The sequence below is a fragment of the Phycodurus eques genome, chromosome 18 (genome assembly GCF_024500275.1).
Source record: "Phycodurus eques isolate BA_2022a chromosome 18, UOR_Pequ_1.1, whole genome shotgun sequence".
NCBI lineage: Eukaryota > Metazoa > Chordata > Actinopteri > Syngnathiformes > Syngnathidae > Phycodurus > Phycodurus eques.
This window is the reverse complement of record NC_084542.1, coordinates 13219290-13243394: the sequence shown is the minus strand read 5'-3', so window position 1 is coordinate 13243394 and position 24105 is coordinate 13219290. Positions and strand designations below refer to the sequence as shown.

At 41.0% G+C, this 24105-nt stretch overlaps 1 protein-coding gene across 1 annotated transcript in view; it reads left to right on the top strand.

The window, feature by feature from the left end:
- The window catches only part of LOC133417081 (MAM domain-containing glycosylphosphatidylinositol anchor protein 2-like), a 152195-nt gene that overhangs the window by 90055 nt on the left and 38035 nt on the right, over window positions 1–24105 (top strand). Inside the window, exons 10-11 of the mRNA XM_061704566.1 lie at window positions 8500–8793; window positions 15885–16157. Of these exons, the coding sequence (XP_061560550.1) occupies window positions 8500–8793; window positions 15885–16157 (567 nt within the window). The remainder of the gene's footprint in view (window positions 1–8499; window positions 8794–15884; window positions 16158–24105) is intronic.

Genomic DNA, 24105 nt, shown 5'->3' with positions numbered 1-24105 from the left:
TTAAGGGTTAGTCCTGTCTCATGTAAAGGAACCACTGCTCACGCTGCCGCACTTGCCGCACTCTACTGCTTGGTCGACGGCGAGTACGGAGTTACTGTGATGACCAGGGGCGGAGCTAGAGGGTTGCGATGTGGCGAGCGACTACTACTAACCCTGAATGGGAAGTAAAGGCATTAATTGTATTTTCACTCGTGGCGGCAACATTTCATCATCAAGCAGGCTATTTGCAATGTCAAACAGTGTAGTAGATCTGTGCACATAGGGGCTTCTTTTCTCGTGTGCTTCAGTCAGAAAAGGCGCGCAGCTCCCATTCTGTCGTTGGTACGCCGGTACGCATGGTGGGTGTGTCAGATGTCGTTACGGGAGAATCGGCGCACCTTGACAGAGTGCAAACCAGGTACGTAAAAAACTGATTTACGCACCAACGGTTGAATATGGCCTACTGCGCATGCAGGAGACACATCGCTAAACACAACTATAAAGGGTGAACTATCTGTATAAAAACAATTACAAAGTAAATTATAAAAAATACAGTTTTGTGCTATACCACTCAGCCTGGGGTCTGGATTTTGCATTCATGTGGTGCTGCCGTTCGCCTTTTTGTTGTTGTTGTTGTTTAATTTTTTTGTATTTTATTTCATTATTATTTTTTATCACTCAACAAACACAATGCCGCATCACGGGCCCACCTCATCGTCGACATGAAAGCGGCACGTCGACCTTGGCGGCATAATTATTCTTAGATAATCCTTTGATAATCCCTGTGCTCCAAAACCGCGGGATCAATCGTACCTGCCAAGGAGACGGTGAAGGAAAAGAAGTTTGCTCATTATCTTTTAAGTAGTGCAGTCTGTGGGCTGCAAATAATGACTGAGTTGAGTGTTGTCGTCAAGCGGAATGAAGGGCTTAGATGATAGTGTGTGTGGAGATTTACCACAGGGATGGGAGCGTTCCAGCAGAACAATATTTGGTGTCAGAAGTGGGAGCTCAAAATGTTATGATGCTGGTCACCAAAGATGATCTTATGGTACATAGAGATGTTGTCTTTAGAAGACGAGTTTCCATTCAAACCATAGTTGGTGATAGAGGTACCAGTTGTGATTAAGTTTCCTTATCAGTATTTAAAATGATCTTATGTTATGGGGTTACGGCATCTTTAAGGATGATTAGCATTCCAGTCGATCCATTATTTGATGACAGTAGTAGGGGCTCAGAATGCCCTGCTTGTTTTAAAATGAGTTACCTGCAGAGTATTAAAAATCCTTTTAGGCATTTAGCGACAGCTTCCTGAATGACAATTAAGGACAGCATTCCAGTGAAACCACATTTGGTGACAGAAGTGGGGGCTCAAAATGCCCTGCTTGTTTTAAAATGAGTTACCTGCAGAGTATTAAAAATCATTTTAGGCATTTAGCGACAGCTTCCTGAATGACAATTAAGGTCAGCATTCCAGTGAAACCACATTTGGTGACAGAAGTGGGGGCTCAAAATGTTCCTTGCATTGGTGACAAGTTGCCTGCGCAGTAATAAAGATGATCGACCTATCCGTAGAGACGACATCTTTCATGATGACTCGTTTCCAGTCGAAGCATATTTAGTGACAGAAGTGGTGGCTTTAGAAGTACTATATCAGCCTTTCAGTAGAACCATTTTTGCTGACAGAAGCCGGGGCTTAAAATGCATCACACATAAACAAGTAGATTCTGACATGTGGTTGCTCTGCCATGTTGTGTGCTTCCATGTTTATATTACAGGGAGCTGCTATATTGCTATCTATTTCTTTTCAGCCTCTTTTGGTCTTTTATTTTGTTAGTTAAATGAACATTTTCCTGAAGGCTTTGAAAGCATTGATGCCAAGGCTTGTACTGTTTCTGGGTAGGAGCGTTAGTGGGAAAGAGACAAAAATTCCTAGATATGCTGTTTTCCTCGCCCACTGCCTGGAATGTGCCACATTTTTGTATACCAAAAAGACTTTTCTCCCGCAGCAGGAAAGCCCAAACCGCAATTAGACTACTTAATAAAAGTGTTTAAAGAAGATTACGCTGCAGGTCTGTCTGGGCTCAGAAAAAAAAAAAAAAAAGAAAAGAGCTTAAACAGTCTCTCGCATCTCCGGTTTACACATTCTGAAAGATGGGAATATTTCTTATCAACTTTTTTGATGCACACAGATTGCTTTCATGACTTCCTCCCGCTAATATGTGCAGGCGTGACGCGCTCATTAAAAGCGCTCTTCCCCCTCTCCGACCGCCAGCTAATGCTTATTTATAAGCAGGAATGAGGACACGGACCTCCCCGCTGGATGCTGTCAGGATTATAAGACAGAGGGACAGCTGAAAAGGATTTACAAGATCCAGTGTTTAAAAAAAAAAAAAAAAAAAAAACATGAAATATCTCATAAACTTTTCACTGGAAGCAGCCAATTAATCCTCTCATTAGCTCTTGTGTATGGATTATTGTTCAATTACTCGCCATTTTATGAAATATTGTTTGTCTCTTAGCGGGACACAGCTTGGAGATAAAACCCGTAATGGAGTGTCAAGTTGTTACAGGCAGATCCTTGACATTTTAACACCGCAATCAAAACGCCGGATTCCAACCCGGCTGGAAAACGATATTCCCATTCATTACACTCCCTACGGGAAGAATGCGGCAACGGTGATTAGGCGGGTCTGTTCATTAAAATTAGCATAGCAGATCTGCAGCTCGTCGCCAGTCTGATGAATGATCGCAAAGTACGTCGGAGGACTCCAAAGTCACCTCCGCCGTAAAACTTTCCCTGCTAAATCGCTCCATTAGCATCCCGCGCACACCTGACGCTTTGGCACCGCCCAGTCTGACTGTCAATCACAGGAATTGCGTGTGATGAATTGAGCAAATCAATTAAGTTTGCATGTTCATTAATAAATGAGCTACTGGTATTAATGAGCACAACAAGGAACTGCTTAACATCTTTCTGAATTGTTAGTGACAGAGATAGAAGAAGTTATCAGCAGCGGGTTCGAAATGTAGCACGTTGTAAACGACTTCCCTGCGCGTTATTAAAGATGGCGTCACAGTACGTAGAGATGATGGGCTCTATTTTCGTAAACATCCGCGGTGGGGCGGAAATGCCGGCGGATTCCGATTTTCGTGCAAGCGCAAGGCTCGCTGCGCGTGTTTGCCAATTTGGCAAACCAATCTGCGCCATGCATCATGTTGCAGCATGTGAAATAAACATACTCTAAGTCAGCTGCAACTTTAGTACAAGATACCAGCAGGGAAATGACAAGAAGAGTCAAGAGTCAGTCCAACAATTTGTCAGTCAGTAGCCACCTAGCATGTGAAATAAAGAAATATTAGCATATTGATACTCGCGTAAAGGTGCAGCTTTGGTGCCACACGAACAGCTCCGGCAAACAAACCAAAGAAGACTTGAAGAGGTGGGACGAAGGTGCCGGCATCTGTCCCGCAGCTGGCTTGCTCCCTCCCCGTCCCAGGAAAACTTGCCACGTGACAGCAGGCACAAGATGCCGCATGTCGAACACTCGTGTGACAACGTAGCAGCTTTGTTCCTCGCCCAGAGAGTCGTTTTTGCACCACAACCACCTGCAGTTGTACGTTCCAGAGGCGGAGGCGGCTGTACGCAGGCCCTTCTGGGAAATCACCCGCCTCTCGTGCTGGGGGGGGGGGAAAGCTGACAGGAAAACATGAATAAGAAACAGGCTTCCTTCCCTCATTAACCGCTGTCTTTAGGCCCACAGCAATGTGGCTCACCTTCCAGATGAGACACTCGCTGCGTGGAAAAACAACAACAACAAAGGAAGTGCCACGCCGCATTCGAGCTTGACGGCTGCATTTTTATAACCTGAAAATGTCCCGTCGTTCATAAACAGGAACAAATGAGGTAACTAGTTTTCAGCCTAAAGCTTTAGCACGTGAAATAAACACGTTACTTGGTACATTGTGAGTGGTGATAATGAGAATAATAAAGGAAGCAACTACCTTGCTGCCTAAACGGGCTGCACAACTTGAAATAAACACAAGATAGCACATCAATATGTGCCTATAGCTGAGACTTTGGTATCGTTTAAGCAGGGAATGTTGACCGAACGTTGAAATGCTCGTTTCTCAACAAGAATGACAAAACTCTTTTAGGGCCTAAACGGGCTGCGGTAGCATGTGGGATGAACTTAAGTAGGCACAACGATATGTCTGTATACCCACAACTTTGGTAACTTAGGAGCATGGGAATCACAACAGAAATCCGTATTTCTCAACATGAATAAATGAGGCCAACGAATTTTCTGCCTAAACAGGCTTCTGTAGCACAATGTGCAACAAGATGTGCGTATTACTGCAACGTTGCTACCATGTGAGGATGGGACTGATGATGTTGACATGCCTGTAATTCTGAACAAGAATTAACAAGGTGACTCGTTGGCTGCCTTGACGGGCTGCTGTTGTGTGTGAAATAAACAAACTGTCACTTTGGTACCTTTTGAGCAGGGGGCTGACGACGTTGCTTTTCTTAACAAGAATAAACGAAGCAGCTAGCTTGCCACCCAAACTGGTGGCTTGTAGCACATAAAATGTACAGACGTTAGTGCCTTATATACATGCATATAACTACAATAATGTAGATCCTTGTAAGAACTGACAATGTTGTCATACCTATTCTAAGGAGAACAAATGAAGCAACTACATTGCTGCCTAATCTGGCTGCAGAAGCACGTAAAATAAACCTGCATACCTTCTCATCACACTCTCTCATCACATGCAGTCTGTAGAGCAGAGAGCTAGAGTGCTATGTTGCCATGGTGAAAGGAGTGATGTCACAGACCAAATAAATGGGACAGCGGGATGATGAGGTCTGTTTTGAGCTCTAAATGGTTCTGATCACTTTCACACCAGACCCACTGAGTGTTTCCTGGCAACAAGTCCAGACCCGGCAGAAACATGCAGCCAGAGTTTGCCATAATTGGCCAGCTAATCTACGCTGAGAAGCCTGGTGTAATAATGGTAACCCATCTGTTTTTTTTTGCCACTAACAGTTGCAATGTTGCTACGACTGTTTACCGATTGGCTACTGTGAACAATGGGAGACAAAAAATTCTTGACGTGTGTCTGTTGATGTTTGACGGATTCAAATGGCGACAGCAAGGCTTTGTCCAGAGCCTGCATTTATCTGTGTTAGTTTAGATTTTTTTTCAAACGGAACAAAACAAATCTGAACAAAATTTAAGACTTGCGTATATATTCAAATTGCTATGCAGTCAACCACATACAGTAGCTATATCAAGAGTCTGCATTATTCAGTTTCTTTAGGTTTTGAAAGTTTTCACGGTACACAACCAAACAAAGATATCATAAAAAGTATAAATTGCAACATGTGGATACGCAGGTTTATTATACCTTTTGCCATCCAATGGAAGAGCATTTAATTGTTCTGCCTGTCACTATACACCGCTGCCATAGATAGAACAGCAAATATATATTTCTGATAAATAAAAAATAATTTAAATAATACAATAACAACAACAATAATAATAATGATGCCGTGAACGTACTGTCACTTTCAACCTAACTATATAAGACATCATTGATTTTTCTAAGCGTCAACGTGTACCGAACCGAAAACCGTGACCACAAAACTGAGGTATGAACCAAACTGTGGATTTTGTGAACTGTTCCACCACTAATAGATAGATTCTTTTTTTTCACCCAAGAAAGAGCAGGCAGATGTCGAAAATATCCTAAAATGTGTCCTTGAATGCAATAGAGCACCGCCAGTAAAGGTGTGGGGCCTCTGTTTTGTACTGCGCTGTGATTGGCCTGCCAGCATTTCAGGAGGGTGTGGCTTAACGAAACGTCCAGCTCATTCCATCTGACGATGGTCCCTCTGGGACTTTTAGTGCATCACTCTATTGTTTTCCCAACACGGTTGGCTCTGGTTCAATGTTGACGGAGCCAGTGTCAGCACGCCGACCATCACCGCAAGGCAGCCGGCCAGACTTGTCACTATCTGCATGGACACCACGAAACGCTCGGCTTTCCAGAGCAGTCCGCAGGTGGCCAGACGCCGCGCGCCAAATGAATGCTAACTCTAATCCACCTAGCTGCAAGGTGTTGGCGTATGACATTTATTTTTTTTCAACATTTGTCAATGCAGCACAGCAAAGTGTCGACGCAAGTGGCTGAAATGAGTTCCCTCCAGCAGATGGATTTGAATTTTCTACTTTTTATCACCGACAACTGTTCACTTATAATCGTTCCCCGGTCCCCTTGTTGCCGTGGCGACCGCTCACATACAGCATAGTTGTCTTTTCACACCGTCTTCCAAATGTCAGCGGTATTTGTCATTACCCCGCCAGTCACCCTCAGGCACATTGCTCAAAATGAAGATTAAAATTAACATCACGGCAGTGGCGGTGGTTTTAATTGCAGTATTTGACGGCCGACAGTACGCTGAACTAGTGATTAGCACGTCTTCCTTTCGGTTTTTGAGATCTGTGTTTAAATCCTGTGTCAGGCCTCCTAAGACCTGTGACGCTGGGCAGCTTTGAAGCACGTTTGTGGCCCCGGAAAAGTCGTATGAAGTTTCCCGGCCGGTCCCGCCTCCAGAGTCGGCATCAGCGTAGGGGGAGACATAATGCCGCTCAACAAACGTTTGATATTATTCGTTTTCTGTCAACAACTAATTCATAAATCCATCTCTTGTACCAAAACATGTAAAAGAGCCTATTAATCACACTGCACAGTCTTTCACTCTAACTCATGCACATTCAAAATTAAGCCGGCGTGCATTGTAGGTAAATTAAATCCGTGGCTTAAATTTAGAAGAGTTGTATGCAGCAAGTGTGAGATGCCGGGGAATTACAATGCTTCTCGTCCCACAACGGACCACCTCCGAATTTTGTTACTCAATATTACGTACTGTCAGGTTTACCGGTAATTGCGTTCACCCTGTTTTACAGCAAGGTTTCTCATCTGCACCGTGACTGCTGTAGCAAATATTTTGACAATTTAAATGTGCTGCACCATCCCGTATTGTCCACGGTGGCCTAAAATGGAGCTGGCCGGTGTGGCCGCGAGAACATCATGGAAACGTAGCTTTAGGATAATTGAAGACTCTTAATTCACAGGAGTGGCTATGAGTGTGAATGGCTGTTTGTCCATATGTCCCCTTGTGATTAGCCGGCAATCAGTCCAGGATGTACCTTGTTGTTTTGCCCAAAATTAGCTAGGACAGGTTCAAGCTCACCCGAGACCTTAATGAGGACAAGCACATGATAGAAATGACAACCACTATATAGAAAATGGACGGATGGCTATTCTGTGGCTAGAACATCGCTGCTCTGAGATTCCAGCTCACTGTCACCCTTATGACCACAGTCTGGACTCTTGTTTCATTTTTTTCCTCTCACGGATTGCTGCCGATTTCATCAACATTCCACGCCGGCTCGACTGCCGTCCAGCCAGCCATGTTGTTTGCGCAGCGATGGCAGCCATGTGAGAATCATCGGGGACGACGCGTGACACGGTTTCATCAGCGTCGAGGACATTTTCACTCCTCCTCTGGCTGGCTGGCTGTAAACTATTTTGGGAGGCGCACTTGTAAACTAGGCTCGGAGTCTGCTTGATGGTTAGAAGTGGGAAAGCACACACACACAGCGCTCCAGGATCCAATGCTATTTGCCAGGTTTGCGAATTAAACAAATTAATTTGGCCAGGCATGTGTGATGAGGATGCAGACTACCCAAATGCAACCTGCTGCCTTCCTTTTTACACAAATACACACACGAACAAACAAACACACATTCAGACACATACTGTAATCAACCATAATGAACACTAGCAAACACCAAGAGTTGTCTTTTTTAGTGTTCTGTCCAACGAGAGGAGAAATTGCATAGAGCAGATGTGCAATACTCACATTATCTAATCTTATCTAATGTTGTCTTCTGACTGGCATTATCATCTCATCACACGCACACACAAACACTCCCTGTAATGAACACCAAGAGTTGTCATTTTTAGTGTATTACTCCCACAAAGCAGCAAAGTTGCATAGTGCAGACGTGTGGATTGCAGTATACAAGGTCTTCTTAATAGCACAAAGTGTGCCTTTGGTACTTACGTTTCTGTGAGTTTGTACTGCTTGCCCGGTAACAGCAGAGAGCATTTTGTCTTTTTTGCCGTTTGTGCTATTCGATGCTAAGCTAACTTACTAACCAACTAACAAGCTTTGTGTTTTTGAGACCCAAATTAGGGGAATTCGGTAACGATAGTCCATGGCCTTCGTTCTCTAGTGTCTTGGCAGCAGGATGTTTGTGGTTCTTGTTGATTTGTTGGCTCTTCATCGCATTATTTTTGTTTGCTTACGTCCGCACCCGCTGCCAGCGAGCTGGAGTTTCATGCAGTCACCAACCCCGTTCCCCTCATTCGACCGTCACCCTGTACCCCGCCCGCTGACTTTCTAGAGCCCCATATCAGTCCCTCCTCTGTTTTTCTCTTTCTTAGTTCCCCCCAACCTGACAGTCCCCCGGGGCAAGTCCCCCCTGGTGGCCCGTGAGGGTGACACAGTGGAGCTGGAGTGCCTTGTTTCAGGGAAGCCCAAGCCTATTATCCTGTGGTCGCGGGCAGATAAGGAGGCGCCCATGCCGGACGGCGGAATGCAGACGGAGAGCTACGACGGAGCGTTGCGCATCGTCAACGTGACGCGGGAGATGACCGGATCGTACCAATGCCAGACCAGCCAGTACAACGGATTCAACGTCAAACCCCGCGAGGCAGTGGTGGAGCTCATCGTCCAATGTGAGTGCAATATTACTCCCTCACCAATGCTGAGCACGTCTTACGTACAGTGCATCCAGAAAATGTGCATAGAACATTACCCTTTCCATGTTTTGTTATGTTATAGCCCTATTGCAAAATGTAATACAGTGAACCCCCGTTTATTGCTGTGGGGATACGTCACAGACATAGGCACACATGCACAATAGGTGAAAATACAGAGAGAGAAAACATTTCATAGGTTTACTCTGCCGCATGCTTTAAACACATTTAAACTTACAAAAACAGACTTAAACATATTTAAACATACTTTTTAAAGTATTTCTTAGTACCTGTTCTCATTCGCGCTGGAACAGCTCTCCAAATTAAGATCAAAGCTTGCGTGCTTCAAGCTGTTTGTCACTCCCAGTTCAATTTTACTGCAAAACTGACAGGGGGAAAAAACAAAACAACTAAACACTGCTTTTTCTTCTTGCTGTCAATGATGCTGCAATAAATAGCAACAATGAACAGCAGGGGTTGAGTTTGCTTCGGATTGATAAAGCCTAATCAGGTTTACTGGGCTAGAAAGGACAAAACTAGCAGCCTGCTGTTGTCGTGTCAAGCCAATAAGTTATCTAAGCTACAGGCGATGTAAGCCACTCCTCTTCCCTCATTGGTTGTGCAGATTCGTCATTGGCCATAAATGAAAAAAAAAATAACCCATGTGCCAGCATTAGCACACCTGGTTGTTTACTGTAACTAGCCAATAGCCACGTCAACAGTTTACACTATGCAAAAAGCGCCAGGCTGATACCATACGGTTGACATAAACTACTGTTGTTTGAACAGTGGTCGCTCATTGGGCTAGAAATGACAAAAATAAACACATATGCTAATGTTAGCAAAGCCGGTTGTTTACTAGCAACTTCGGCTGGCTAGGCAATGTAAAACGTGCTGAGCCATAGCATACAGCTGAGGTAAACTACTCATTGGTCCAGCAAAAATGTAATTACAGCTAGATAATAATGACAAAATTAAACATGCTAGCATACATGCGAACATTAGCGTACCGTATTGTTTAAACCACAAGATGTGTAGACAATGTGGCCTCCCTCCATAGAGCCTTGGCACTACTCTGTATGCAAACCTTCTTAAAGAGGCGACATCCAGTGATTTCCGACTTTCCAATTAGCATGTAGCTAATTTATTACCCACCAGCGTTCATTTGCTATTCATGTATGGAGATTGGAACAGAATATTTTCCAACGATGAACGTCCGGGGATTCAAAATAGCATCCCTCATTCTGGTGGCGGGTAAAAAAATAAAATAAAAAAATAAAAACAAGAGCAGGAGATGATGATGGGCAGGAAATGAAGGGTTAGCATTTAGCATTAGAATTTGAACTATAGTATTTTAGTCCACAGTCTGCACTTGGCTGCAGCATCTGGTATTCAGGCTGTCCTTAGTCTCTGTCCGCATAAAATACAAAATGACAAAAATCAAGAAATATGCTTAAGTTTCTTATTTCTGGACTATGAAATATTATACTCCAGAGTCTCCACTTGGCTGCAGCACCCGGTTTTCTTGCTGCCCCTCAATCTCTGCTCACATTAAATATGAAATGACCAAAACAAATTTGCTAAAGTTAGCATACCATGTTGCTGTGCCTCAGTTCCAGATGTTGAAATACCAGACTCCACATTCTCCACCTTTCTGCAGCGCCCTTTTTTTTTTCTTGAACACAACTGCTGTGTCACATTTGAGGATATAAGTCTAGAAAAATGACAAAAATAAACGCACATGCCATCCAGCCTCAGTCTTCTCTTAGATAAAAAGAAAAAAAAAAAAAATCTCCTGAAAGATACAGTTGTCTGGAAGCTCATCCGGTTCCGACGTGTTGATCGAACCAGGTTTCTGATTTTGAGTCACCCTGGTAACAACGGAGATGCTATTCTCGGTGCAGCATTTCGAACGTCTTGTTTTAAAGTAGATTAAAGCTGTTTTTGAGTGTTACACAGAGATTTTCACGCACTTTGCATATCCAATATTTAATTTTATGGTAACTGGAAGTGCTTTTTGACTACATAAGAACTCATATGGACAGTATTTCTTTTTAATCATATTTGGTGACAGAAGTGGAGACTTGAAATATACCACATGTTGTAAATGAGTTCCCTACGCTGTGTTAAAGAATATCTTGGTTTATGTGGAAACTTTAACGACAGTTAGTGTTCCAGGAGAGAGACAGCCATAATGGTGACAGACGTGGGGCTCAAAATGTAAAAGAAATCTTTGGCATCTGTGTATTATTATTATTTTTTGTTCCAAGACTATTTTGACATACCTTGAAGAGCTGATATTCACATTTACTGTAAACGGAACTGTTCTCTGACTGCACCAGGCTGCAAAACCTATTCCTGACATTTTAACATACAACAATGAAACAAATATTCATTTTCTTCTTTGCTATGGTGTTCACGTACCAGCTAGCCACATTCCAAAGAATTAATTAGATTTTGACGGGCTTTGAAAAAGGCAGTGTGGATGTTATTTCTTTTACGACCGCGCAGTCGTGACATCGTCTATCAAAGGTCAGCATACAGTACAAACTACCCATCCATCCATTTTCTTTCCCGCTTATCCTCACTAGGGTCGCAGGCTGCTGGAGGCTATGCCAGCTGACTCGGGGCGGGAGACGGGGTACACCCTGAACCGGTCGCCAGCCAGTCGCAGGGCACATAGAAACAAACAACCATTTGCACTCACATTCACACCTACGGGTCATTTAGAGTCTTCAATCAACCTACTACGCGGAAACTGGAGTGCCCGGAGAAAACCCACCCAGGCACGGAGAGTACATGCAAATTCCACACAGGCCAGGCCGGGATCAGAACCCCGGTCCCCAGAACTATGAGGGAGATGTGCTAACACACGTGCCGGCCAGTACAAACTAAAATCAAACAAAAACGAAGATTTGGACTCTTAAGAGAGATGGAAAAACTCATGAATTCCTCATCAAAAGTGTCAAATGAGTGTGCGCTACCGGAGCCAATCGTGTAAAATGTTAAGCAGCCGAGTCGGAAGAAATAAATATATGAAGTTTAGTGCGATGATTTGCCGAGCAGCGGGAAGCTGAACAGAATTACAGCATGCATAGCATTTGTCTGACGGCGGCGTAATTAGAGCGAAGGAAACGGCTAAATAACAACTCGCAGCCCGCAAGCTTTCTCCACAGCACTTCCTCGGCTTTTATGATGTTGTTTTCTCTCAGCGTTATTGCCGTCACGCGGCTACGGAATACTCACAAATGAAAATGTGACTCAGTAATGTCGACGAGTACACTAAAAAGAGAGTGTCGACACTAAAATCTTTTCCTCAACAAAGGAATGGGCATCCACATGTATGCCAAAGCAACAGGTTTTCTTCAGTGATTATTCCATTCCAAATAATACAAATGTCAATATCTTGACGGTAAGAAAAAACAACAACAAACTTTCGTTTGCAGGAGCTCCACAGGCTTCTAATGATTACTTTGCATTGAAATAAAGGGTGGCGCTTCTCAATGCGGGCGTGGCGCTTTCATCCGCTGACCTTCTTCAAAGCGCTGCACATAATGAAGAGCGTTATTAATCAATCATCCTGCCGTCTGCAGCCCAGCCTTAATGGCCGCCATCAAAGCCGGAGCCGGAGCTGATGCGTGGCTCACTTTGAGCGTGAAATGAAGATGAGGAAATTTGCTTTATCTTCGCAATCCAGCCCTGCTTCTGTACTCTCCCTCCCTACGTACCTAGCCCCACTTCTTCTTCTTCTTTTTCTTCTTCTTGGCATGTAAGCACATGCCAATCCCTTTGCTCGCCTTCGTTTTCCAAGCGCAAGTTAATCAAGGCGCCGAGGTACGGTCCCTAAAAGAGCATTAGCGATGCTAGCGCGAGTCAACGGCTTTGATTTGTAAAAAATATATATATTTTGAAGCTGCAGCTGTCTTGTGTGGACGGCCGGCGGCGTTTAAAAAAAAAAAAAAAAAAAAAGAGAGAGAGAGAAGCCGTTAGCTAATAGAATTGCAAAAATCCCGAGCTGTCACGCCCCTAATGTTCTTAGGCAAACCGGCTTGGCACGGTCCGCGGCAAGAAGACGACGACGACAACCGAGCTATCGAGTGTTCTCCTGTCCTAGATATCGGTGCTCCACTTTAGCCCAGATGCATTGGAATTCTCTTTATCCCGGCCTCCCTTCTGTTCCCCGTCACAGCGAGAGCGTGCGCCCTTCGCCGTCTGTCTGAAAAAGCCTCCCGCACAATATACAAGCACCACTTGAGCAAACATCACCGTGAACAGCGGAGATTTGTTGCTAACTAATAAAGTAGCCACAAATTGTACTCAAGTACCGTTACTTACCAACCTGAAACGTTTTTTTCTTTTTGTGTGAAAGTTCATGTCCATTTTGAATTGGCTGTTGCATCTGCATCATTGCGACACCGTGCACCAGCCATTCAAGTATTGAATCACAGCGAAACTAGTGTCCGACGGTTGTCCAATTATGACAACTACTCGCCGAACCCGCATCTTGTAAACAAACGTTCCCTGTGCAGCATTAAAAAGGATCTTACTTTATTTTAGGACAGCATCTTTAATGGCAATCAACATTCCGGTGGTATCAGCGGTGTCAGAAGTGGGGGCTTAAAATGTACTGCATGATGTACATGAGTTCCTAGTATTACATATTATGCTCTTGCGTCGCACGGATGGAACGTTCCCTGTGCACTACTACAGATGACCACGCGTTACGTGGCGATGGCATCCGTAACGATAATTACGGTAATTCCGTGTTTGGTGAGAGAAGTGGGGTGAGGGGGTGGAGGCTGGGGGTCAAAATAAGACAGAGGCCGCATCCTTGTCCCTCGTGTGAAGTCTGCCGCGCTTACGTAAGAAGAGCCTCAGATGACGTCGTCATCGCGGGTCCTTCTCTGGCAAAGCAAAGCGCACTTATTACAATTTGCTTCGGTGCCACTCAGCTGTGCGGCTATGAGTCACCACCAAAACATTCCTCATGATGATGATGATGATGATGAAGAGATCCACATGGTGATTGTACCTGCTATCGGTCATGATCATGGCTGACAATCAACCATATTTGGTGACAGAAGTGGGGGCTCAAAAAGCACATTGTGTCAAGACTGGAGCTGGACTGGATATTAGAATTAAAAAATTTTTTTTTTATAAATATGACATTATTATTACTGAATTACTATTCCAATGAACCATTTTTGGTGACAGAAGTGGGAGGTCAAAATATAATTAATAAGTTTTATGATTATAAGTTTTCTGGAGACTGCAATCTTTGACTTTAAATAAGCGTTACCTTTAAATTAGTGGGGGCTCAAAATGTGCGTTATGGGTAGACCGCATTTTTAACGGAAATTAGCTTTCCAGTACAGTTATTATGAATTATTCTTGGTGTCATTAATACTGGCCATGAACCATATTAGGTGAGAGAAGTGGCGGGCTCAAAATGTAGCGTATGTCGAAAATGAGTTACTGACAATGGAGCCGTCACGTCATATAGCATTCAAATGGAACTACAATTTTTTTTAATGAAATATCTATTCAGTTTGCGATGTATATATTTATATGAAATATAAATTAAGAAATCATTCATGCACACGTTAAGTGAGGAAGACTCAGTAATTACATTGTAATACTAATGCAACGTGTTCCTTACAATTTCAATCAGCTCGTCAGCCATGCGTGCAGTCTTATTTTGAACCTGACATCCCTGTGATGGGAAATATGCAAATTGAAGGCAATTAACAGGTGGCGGAGGCTTCCCTTTTTCCGAAGGCCGACCTTAAAGTTTGTCATTAGACGGGAAATAATTTAGAAATGTGTGGATAACGTTTATGCGTCTCATTAATCTAATGACATTGCAGCAAAATATTTTCTCATTTTTGTTGCCTGTCAGCGGTATTCCGATAAAAATGCCCAAATACGAGAAGAGGTGTATTAATGAAGTCAGTTGACCAAATAACTGGGCAGATTTTTTAAAATTTGTGTTTCGTCATGTATGATTTTATACTCAATTCCTTTTTTTTAAATTAGCATTTTCACCCTCCAAAACACATCCATTTAATTTGAAAGAATTAAACAATGAATTCATTTTTTCTGAACATTTTTAGAAATAGGTTTTATGTAATTAACAATGAAATAAATGCTAAAATATTAACTAATACAGTCGTTTTGTTCAATCAGTATATTCAGCAATATAACACAATTGAAATTCAGATAAATAATAAAATGTGTGAAATTATTTTTGAATTTATAATTATAATTTTTAGGAGTCAAATTGGATTTTGGGTTTAAATTAATTATCCAAAAATGAATTTATCCAGTTACATTTTTTAAAAGAAATTATAAAATAAAACATGAAAATGTGTTAAAATATTTTACTTTTTTTCAATTTGCATTTTTTAGCACTCTTACTCGAGTTGAAATCAATTATAAAATGATCATTAGTCAAATTTATTAAATTTGTTTGGTGTGGTTAATGGTTTTCCAATTAGCATTTTCACCTCAGTTTAAGCTGAAATACATTTGTTAAACTATTTTAGTTGATTTAAATTTTTCAATGCCGATTTTCAGCAATAGAATTAAAATGTGAGTTTGAATAATTGCTAAAATATTAGGATTAGCTTAAAGTTGTATTTTTATTTGACAATTGCACTAGAACTCAGTTTAAGTTAAAATAAATGATTGAATAATAATATTAGTTACATTATTATTATTCCTGCAATTTGTGCTTTCAGCAATAGAACGCAATTTTTGTTGGATAAATGTTTTTTAAAAAATTGTAAATTAGGTGTTATGCAGTATATTATCACGTATCGCTTCTACTGTATATCATTATGGCATTTCTTATCTGAAGACTTCACTAAAAAAGTATTCAGCAAATATGATTGCTTTTATTATTCAGGGCCCGAATGATTCATTTTTTTGCGGCTTTTGCCAAGAGCAAGGCATTCATTTTGGAGGTGAATCTGTAGGCCGTTGTTGAAAATTGACATTTTGTTTTTTAAATATAGACTTTGGTGGAGATGACTTGTGTTTCTACGGTTTTCTCTGTGCTCGTCAAATAGACCCCCCCACAGTGGAGCCAGTCCACACGGAACTACGTCAGGGCCTGGGCCGGCCCGTGGTGATGACGTGCCGGGTGTTGCGGGCTCACCCGTCGCGCGTGCTGCGCTTCGAGTGGCTGCTGTCCAACCGGCTGCTGCACGCCGGCGCTTTCGACGTGCAGCGGGACGACACCGAGTACACCATCCGGAGTCTGAACCGCGACGGCTGGGGCGAGTACACCTGCAAAGTCATCAACGAGGCCGGCGCGGGAAAATGCACCTTCCACGTCACAGGTGAGCTGTCAACCTCGCAGTACCGTGCGCCAACACTTACTACTTTTGCAATTTAAACTTTAGTCGTCGTAACCTTAGGTTCTAATATTACTTTACTCCGATAGAAATGTCAAGTTTTTTTTCTCTTAAAGTGTCCAATGTGTTCTCACAAAATTAAAACTTTATTTCCATTTAATTACTTTTACTTTTCAATTTACCTTTTTTTCCCATGACATAAAGTGAGTTTGTCCTTGTAAAAAAATTAATAAATAACTTTATTCCGATTAAAAATAATAATAATAATAATTTGTTCCTTGGAACATTACAAATTCATTCTTGTGAAATATTCAAATTTCTTTCTCATAAGGTTACAATTTGTTAGTAATTTATTTTTACATAAATTACAACTTTATTTCCAGAAAAATCTGACTTTTTTCTTGTATCGTTACTTTATTTTCATGAACTTTACCCAGAAAAATTATCATAAAAGCAATCATTTATTCTTGTAAAATGGCTGACTTTCTCTTTCTTTTCTTTTCTTGAAGAAATTGTGACATTTATCTTTATCAAATTAAAACTTTATTTTCATCAAACTGTCAGTTTTTTTTTCCTTGTTAAATTAAAACTTTGTTCCCCTAAAAATGTTAGATATTTTACTTCATTCTGATTGGTTACAATTTGATTTCACCTTTTTCTCATAATATTGTGACTTTATTGCCTTGTAAATGCTGATATATTTTTCGCAAAAATTCCATCTTTTTCCTTGTGAATTTTGTTTACATTTGTTCAGGCGAGACTAAAACAATTCCACAAAACAAAGTCAAACCAATAACAAAAATGCAAAAAAAACCAAACAAAAGACGCACAAAATCGAAGACGCAATTGCTTGTGAAAAGCCAACCATCAGAATTTACTTCTCTCAGCAACATCGGCGAGCGTGTACATCCATCTCCTCAACATGCACCCCGATCGTTCCGCCGTCCTCGTCTCGCCTGGAGATTGACAATTCAATTGAAAAGAGCCACCAAGGAAAGGAAAAGGAAAAGTCCGTCTCAATAGGAGGCATCGCTCAAGTCGTTGCGACTGCTGTCTGCTGCCGAATTTCTTTTTTTTTTTTTTTTTTTTCTATTCATCAAGAACTGTAAGCGTCCTTCTACTTGGTGACGGCTGACGCCATCGAAATAATTAATTAACGTTTTCAATCACGCGAGCCTTCCATTAGTGTCACGAATGACTGGAGTAAAGTAATGAAGCTACCCGTGGACACATTTGATACTATTCTATATACAGCACATATACCCTCGAGTTATTGTAATTTAAATCAATGAATGTCCAGTCAATATACAACACTGTCCATTTTTTTATACTACTTCTTGACGGTGTAAAACATCCTTTAACAAGTCCTGGTTACAATTCATTTTGATTTCTGTGGCAACAGACTAGCCACGTTATCATGTAAAAGGCAGGCTTTTGCACTGAAAGCGAAAAATTGCCAGATTGACTTTCCTATTAATTTCAGTGCCATTTAAACAGAACCGTGATACATAAAAAGGTGGGGAAAATCCATCTTTTACAGGCAGTGGCAAAGGCTCTTGTTACTACTACTAAATACGAAAATTGCTGGGTTTACTATTCCCGCTGTTCTGTGTTGTTTTACAGGCAGTCAAAAAAGGGAATTGTTACCAAATCTGAAGACTGAACATTGCCAGGTTGACACTTCCCCCAATGCCGTGTCAGTGTTGTGTTGTACAGAATGACGACACGGAGAAAGGTGGAAAAATGCCGACTTGTGCAGGCAATGTGAATGGCGCTTTTTACGACCGCTGAAGGCGGAAAATTACCCGGGTCGGCTTCGTCACCATTTTGTGTCGTTCAAACAGAACAGCAACTTGGGTTAAAAGTTTTGCAGTCAGTGTGAAAGGAGCTTGTTACTACCTCTGAAAGCGGAAAATTACTGAATGGACTTTTCTCCGTATTCACTGTCCTTGTTTTTTTTATACAGAATGTCGCCAAATAAAATTGATGACTTTTACAGGTAGTGTGAAAGGGAGCTAATATTACCTCAGTAGAGGGAAAATTACCCAGTTGTATTCTCTCGCTATTCCATCTCCGTGCTATTTATACAGAATAGCAACACGGTTAGGCATAAAAATACCAGGCCTTGTTACTTCCTTTGGCGTGGTGAAATTGCCGGGTCGACCGTCCATCTAGTGCTTCTCATTTCTTCTCTCCATCCTTGTTTAGTGGTGTTTCAAATTGTAAAGCCCTCCCCTCGCGTGTGACACAAATGTCGGCGAAGCAGGTATATCCGAGACGTCGCGTCCCCCGCAGCCAAATGTGTTTTCCGCCTTCTGTCGCTCACCCTCCTTCCCTTTCATCCTCCATCCCTCCTTCCCTCACTCTCCCGCCCAGCGCTCCACATTCCCGCCATCTGGACTCGGCGCTTGCCAAAGGTAAGGGAGGGCCAATGGGAAGGCTCTCTTAGTAAGGGGGGGGGGGCAGTTTTGAAGTCCGCCCGATGTCATCCGTGAAATGTGCCGTGACACGTTCCCTTAAGTCCCGCTCTTTTTCCTTGAAAGGTTGTTATCTCTGTCGCCACAATGAGGGATCAACGTTGTTCTTGTGGCTGACATGTTCATGAAATATTTGTGTCGCCGGATCCCGCCAACACGACATGAAAAAAGACATTGCCCTGTCTATCAAGGCCGTGTAAAATGAAAACTCTTATATTGTAATATGATTTTGCTTTTATACGTTAACGCAATTTTGCCACTTCATTCTCGTAAAATGACTGACTTTTTCTCGTTGAGACTTTCCTTGTAGAATTTTCGTCTCTTATAATTATGAATTTTTTCAGAATATTCTGACTTTCTGATAAAAATGTTTTGTGATGATTTTTTTGTAATTATCTACTTCTTTTTCGCAAATTACAACACTGATAAAATATTGTTTTGGTTACTAAACTATGCCCTGTTCTCAAAAATTGAATTTTTTAGTAATTTTTCCCCCATGTAAAATTCTGACTAAAAATTACAGGTCGCAGGTATTGTCGTAAAATTAAATATTTATAATACTTTTTTCCTTATTTAGAATTTGTTCAAAAAAACATTGACACTTTCATGTAAATGAATATTACCAGTTTTTTTGTAAAAAAAAAAAAAAGAATAAATGATTCACAACTTTTTGTTGTAATATTCTGACGGAATTCTTGTGTAAGAACTTTATCCTCATTTTCTCTTGGAAATTCCGTTTGTTGCGACCTTATTCATGAAAACAACTTTAAAAAAAAAATTCTTCCTGTAATATTGCAACTTTTTTCTTGTAAAATGCTAACTTCATTCCCATGAAAATGTAAATGTAATTAAAAAAAATATTTTTTTACTCAAAATATTTTGACTTTATTGCTTGTAAAAATGTAACTTTTTCTCTTTGAACATGACAACGTTTTTCCTGTAAAAGCTTTTTTCTTGTCATATCGTGACCTTTTTCTCATAATTCACATCTTAATTCCCCAAATCAGAACTTTTTTCCTTGTAAAATTACAACTTTATTCCCATATAAATGGCAGACTTTTTTCCTCATATTAGTAGAAATTTACTCTCATAAATTTGAATATTTTCTCGTGAAAAATTAAGGCTTTATTCCTGTAAATGTAAGAATTTGTCATGACTTTTTAAAACAAAGTTTACCGCTCCCGTAGTATTGTTACTTAATTCTCATAAAAAAAAATATTTTTCAGAAATTATGACTTTTTTTCTTGTAAACAAAACAACTTTATTCTTGTAATATTTGAACTTTTTCTCGCACAATGGAAACTACATTGCCCCCAAAAATTCAATTCAATTAGCTTTATTATGCATTGAAATATTGTTTCTTTATACTCGTAAAGTGATTTACTTCTTGTAAAATTACGACTTTTCGTGTCGTTATTTTCGTTCTCATTAAATCAAAGTTTCAGTCCTGGAAATATTTTTTTGTTATAAAACTGAGACCTCAAATCCAAATGTTCTCCTTGGTAATTTACAAACGTTTTCTTATCATTTTGCAACTTTACTCACGTAAGTTACTATTTTCACGGAAACTTACGACTTTATTCCAGTAAATGTGACATAATACTACAGCTTCTGTTTATCGAGATCATATCGGCGCATCTCTTCTCTGTCCACTAAGCAACATTTACCTCTTTTTTTTATTTCCAAATGAACAAATAGAAGGAATTAGAGGGGGGAAAGCGGGACAATAACGCTGGGGCTTTATTCTTCATCGCGTTTTACGAGTCACCTCATGAAATTAATCCTTCATAATAACGCTCTTCTACACTCGCGGGTTTTTATTGTTGTCGTTAAAAAAATGTGACGCAGGATTCATCTTGTAAAACACAGCCGCATAGTCTTTTAATTCAAACTCACAGGTACTTTGTTTTAATTTCATCCATCCTGACGGGAAAACTTTTAACTTGATATCCACATCAAAGGTGGAATGTGTCTCTTTTCAGCTGGAAGGTTCTAAAATACAAGTCATCTTTTGAGTCGTTTCGCTGCAATTCTTCATGTATCTTAGATGAATGGTGTCGGAAGTTACTCGGCATTATCATATACCCCCATTCTGTCATTTGTTGGCTTCTTCAAAAAGCAGCAAAACTCTTAGCGGAACTCCAGAGACGCTTCTCAGTCCTCCCCCTTATGCATAACGGTTGCCTTTAAAGCTGCAATAGGGAGCAGCAGCTTTAACACACGCTTTAAAATAGCACCCCAAAAATTTTTTTTATTTTGTCTTTTGCTCCAGGGCTCCCCCTACAGTTGTCAAGTTTAATATATCGATGCTAAAGGTAAAGTGAGCACGGTAAACATTTAAGGGATACTGTATAGTGAAAGTGGTATGCAAAAAAGTCTCAAGCACTAGTGCCTGATATTAAACAGGAAGTTAACCATTTTGGTTCAAATCAGAGATTTTGAGTGAATTCCTCAGGTTGTACTTTGACAAATATTTATTTTATTTTTTTCTCTCCTATGCTATCTAATGTGCGACGTCAAAGTTTGATGATAATTTTGAGGGGGTAAAAAGGAGGTGCAACTGCCCATTCATTGCTGCTTACAACTTCAATTATTTTCATTTTTCCAATGTGTCTATAACAACACGCCTTTGAAGATATAACATTGACTATATCACGCAGTCATGACTTTTCCTTCTGTTATCTTTTATTGAAATTTTTATAGGAAGAGAGACTAACTAGAGAGCAGGCCGGCTTTTATGCCAGTTTCATGCGAAACCATCTGTACTTGGATTAAATCAATAAGCGTGATTAGCAATTTGTAAGCACCTTAGATTCGGGTTCACACGAGGTGTCAAGGAAAATCAATCTGGACTCCATTAACGCTTAAAATTTGCTTTTTGGTCTCGGCAGTGGTGCTTATGTCACCTTGAACCAACAAGAACAATAAAAAAAACTCATCGCGACACCTCTTTGTCAGACCCGAGAGGAAGACGAGGAGATTCACGAAATAATATCCATCCATCCGTTTTCTGAACCGCTTATCCTCACAAGAGTTGCGGGAGTGCTGGAGCCAATCCCAGCTATCATCGGGCAGGAGGCGGGGTACACCCTGAACTGGTTGCCAGCCAATCGCACGGCACATACAATCATACAATACAATACAATCTAGAGTTGTCAACAAACCTAGCATGCATGTTTTTGGGATGTGGCAGGAAACCGGAGTGCCCGGAGAAAACCCACGCGGGCACGGGGAGAACATGCAAACTCCACACAGGCGGGGCCGGGGATTGAACCCCGGCACTCAGAACTGTGAGGCAGACGCTCTAACCAGTCGCCCACCGTGCCGCAAAAAAATAATAAATAAAGCAAAAAATAAAGTCTGCAAACAAGGTCAACGTTGCGCCTGAAGGGTTCCGCTGAGCCCCTCTTCTGAGTCATTGCGTCAGTTCTGCTGTTCTAAATAGGATTTGGGAAGAGATCAGTTAAGCCGCATGTACTTTTATCTTTGATGTCTCCCACCCAGGGTTATGTGTTCCAAGGGGGGCTAAGTGGGTTAGCTCCTGTGTCATAATCGCAGAGGTGAGGCGATTTGCCGGCGCTATTTTTATAGGCGCAATCTATTCAAAGATGGTTTGATTGCTTGCAAAAAAAAAAATAAAGTTGTAGATGCAACTCTGTGGAGCGACCACAAGTTAATTTGTGCTCCCGCTTCTGTCACCAAGTATGGCTTTACTGCAGCGCTAATCGCTGTTAAAGATAGCGTCACCACGTAGCATGAAATCAACTTTGTCTCCACATTGCATAAGATCATCATTAATAGTAAAACACAACAGGTGGTCCATTTGCCCTCCCACTTCTGTCACCAAAACGTTTTATCGGAATGCTAAATGTCATTATAAAAACTGTGTTTCAACACAACGTAAGATCATCTTTAATACTGCACAAGGAACTGGTTCACAACATGTGCTATATTTTGAGCCCCCACTTCTGTCACCAAATGTAATTCAACTGGAATGATAATAGTGTCTAAAAATATCATCTTTGTATAACGTAAGATCATCTTTAATACTGTGCAGAGGACTTGTTTACAACATGTGGTACATTTTAAGTCCCACTTCTGTCACCAAATGTGTTTCTGCTGGAACACTAATCGTCGTTAAAGACAGCGTCTCCACATAACATAAGATCATCTTGAATACTGAGTACCCTGTACTCATTTACAACATGCATTACATTTCTCACCCCCACTTCTGTCGCCAAATATTATTCCAACACCTTTAAAGGTCTATGAAAATCATAATTTTTTATTTTTTTTTTACAATATAAGACTTTGGTAGGTGCTTCTGTTTTGGTAAGCAACAGACTTCAAATGAGCTCAGGAGTTGACTCTGCAATGTCAATGTGTGAAATGTGTCATCAATGAACTGCAGCATTTAAACTTACTACAACGATTTGGGAATCCATGCCTTAAACAATCAGCAAAAAGGACCGTGCCTAACTTTACAAGGTCACCCCGAGCACTTAAACTGGCAGACTGCTGCCGTTCACAATTGGTAAAGCCTTACAATTCAGACAAAGCAAAAACGGGGGTAAAAAAAAAAAAAAAAGATTTGGATACTTTTAGATGTTGCTTGAGTCGATGTTACATTATGTGATACGCGCTTTGATTGCGTGCCATGAAAGCAAAGTCTGTCAGATGATACACGCTGTAAGATTAATCTTTAATGATTCTTGTGGTGGGGGGGAATTGGGTCACGGCAGTAGCAAAAGAGATATGATATAGCGGCGATAGAAATAGAACAAACACAACATGGTGGAGATAAGAGCCACTGTACATCTTTGTCATGCTAATTCCAGCGCCGCACTTGAAAGAAATCGGGTCGTGTTTACAAATGAAACATTTACACATTGGTCTTGAATCCTTGCTTAAGTCATGAACCTCACACAACACACTGCACATTAATGATACTATTACTACAAATAATACAATAGGATTGGCAACAAAGTCGATTTTAGCAAAGTTTTGTATGAGACCCTATTCTGTCACCAAATGTGACTCATATACCAATATAGGTTTGGTTTTGACATCATGGAAATAAATAGAAATAGAACATCTCTAACTTATCCTCAGTCACTCCCTTCATTTGTTCACATCTGTTTGGGCATGCATGGCCCATTTTGAGGTCCTACTTCTGTCACCAAATATGGCTCATCTTTCAATTTTGGGTGACGAAGAAATGGAGATGGGAAATCCTGTATAAATGAATCACCCGCACTCCACTATATGTTTAGTTCTGTGTTGGAATGCACGGTCCACTTTGAGATCCCACTTCTGCCACCAAATATGACTCCTTGGCCGATATGGGCTTATACAATATTTGTAATCATGCAAAGAAATGGAAATAGAATATCATGTCAAAATTATTAGCTGTCACGCCACCATTTGTTCATGTTTGTTTTTGGAATGCATGGTTC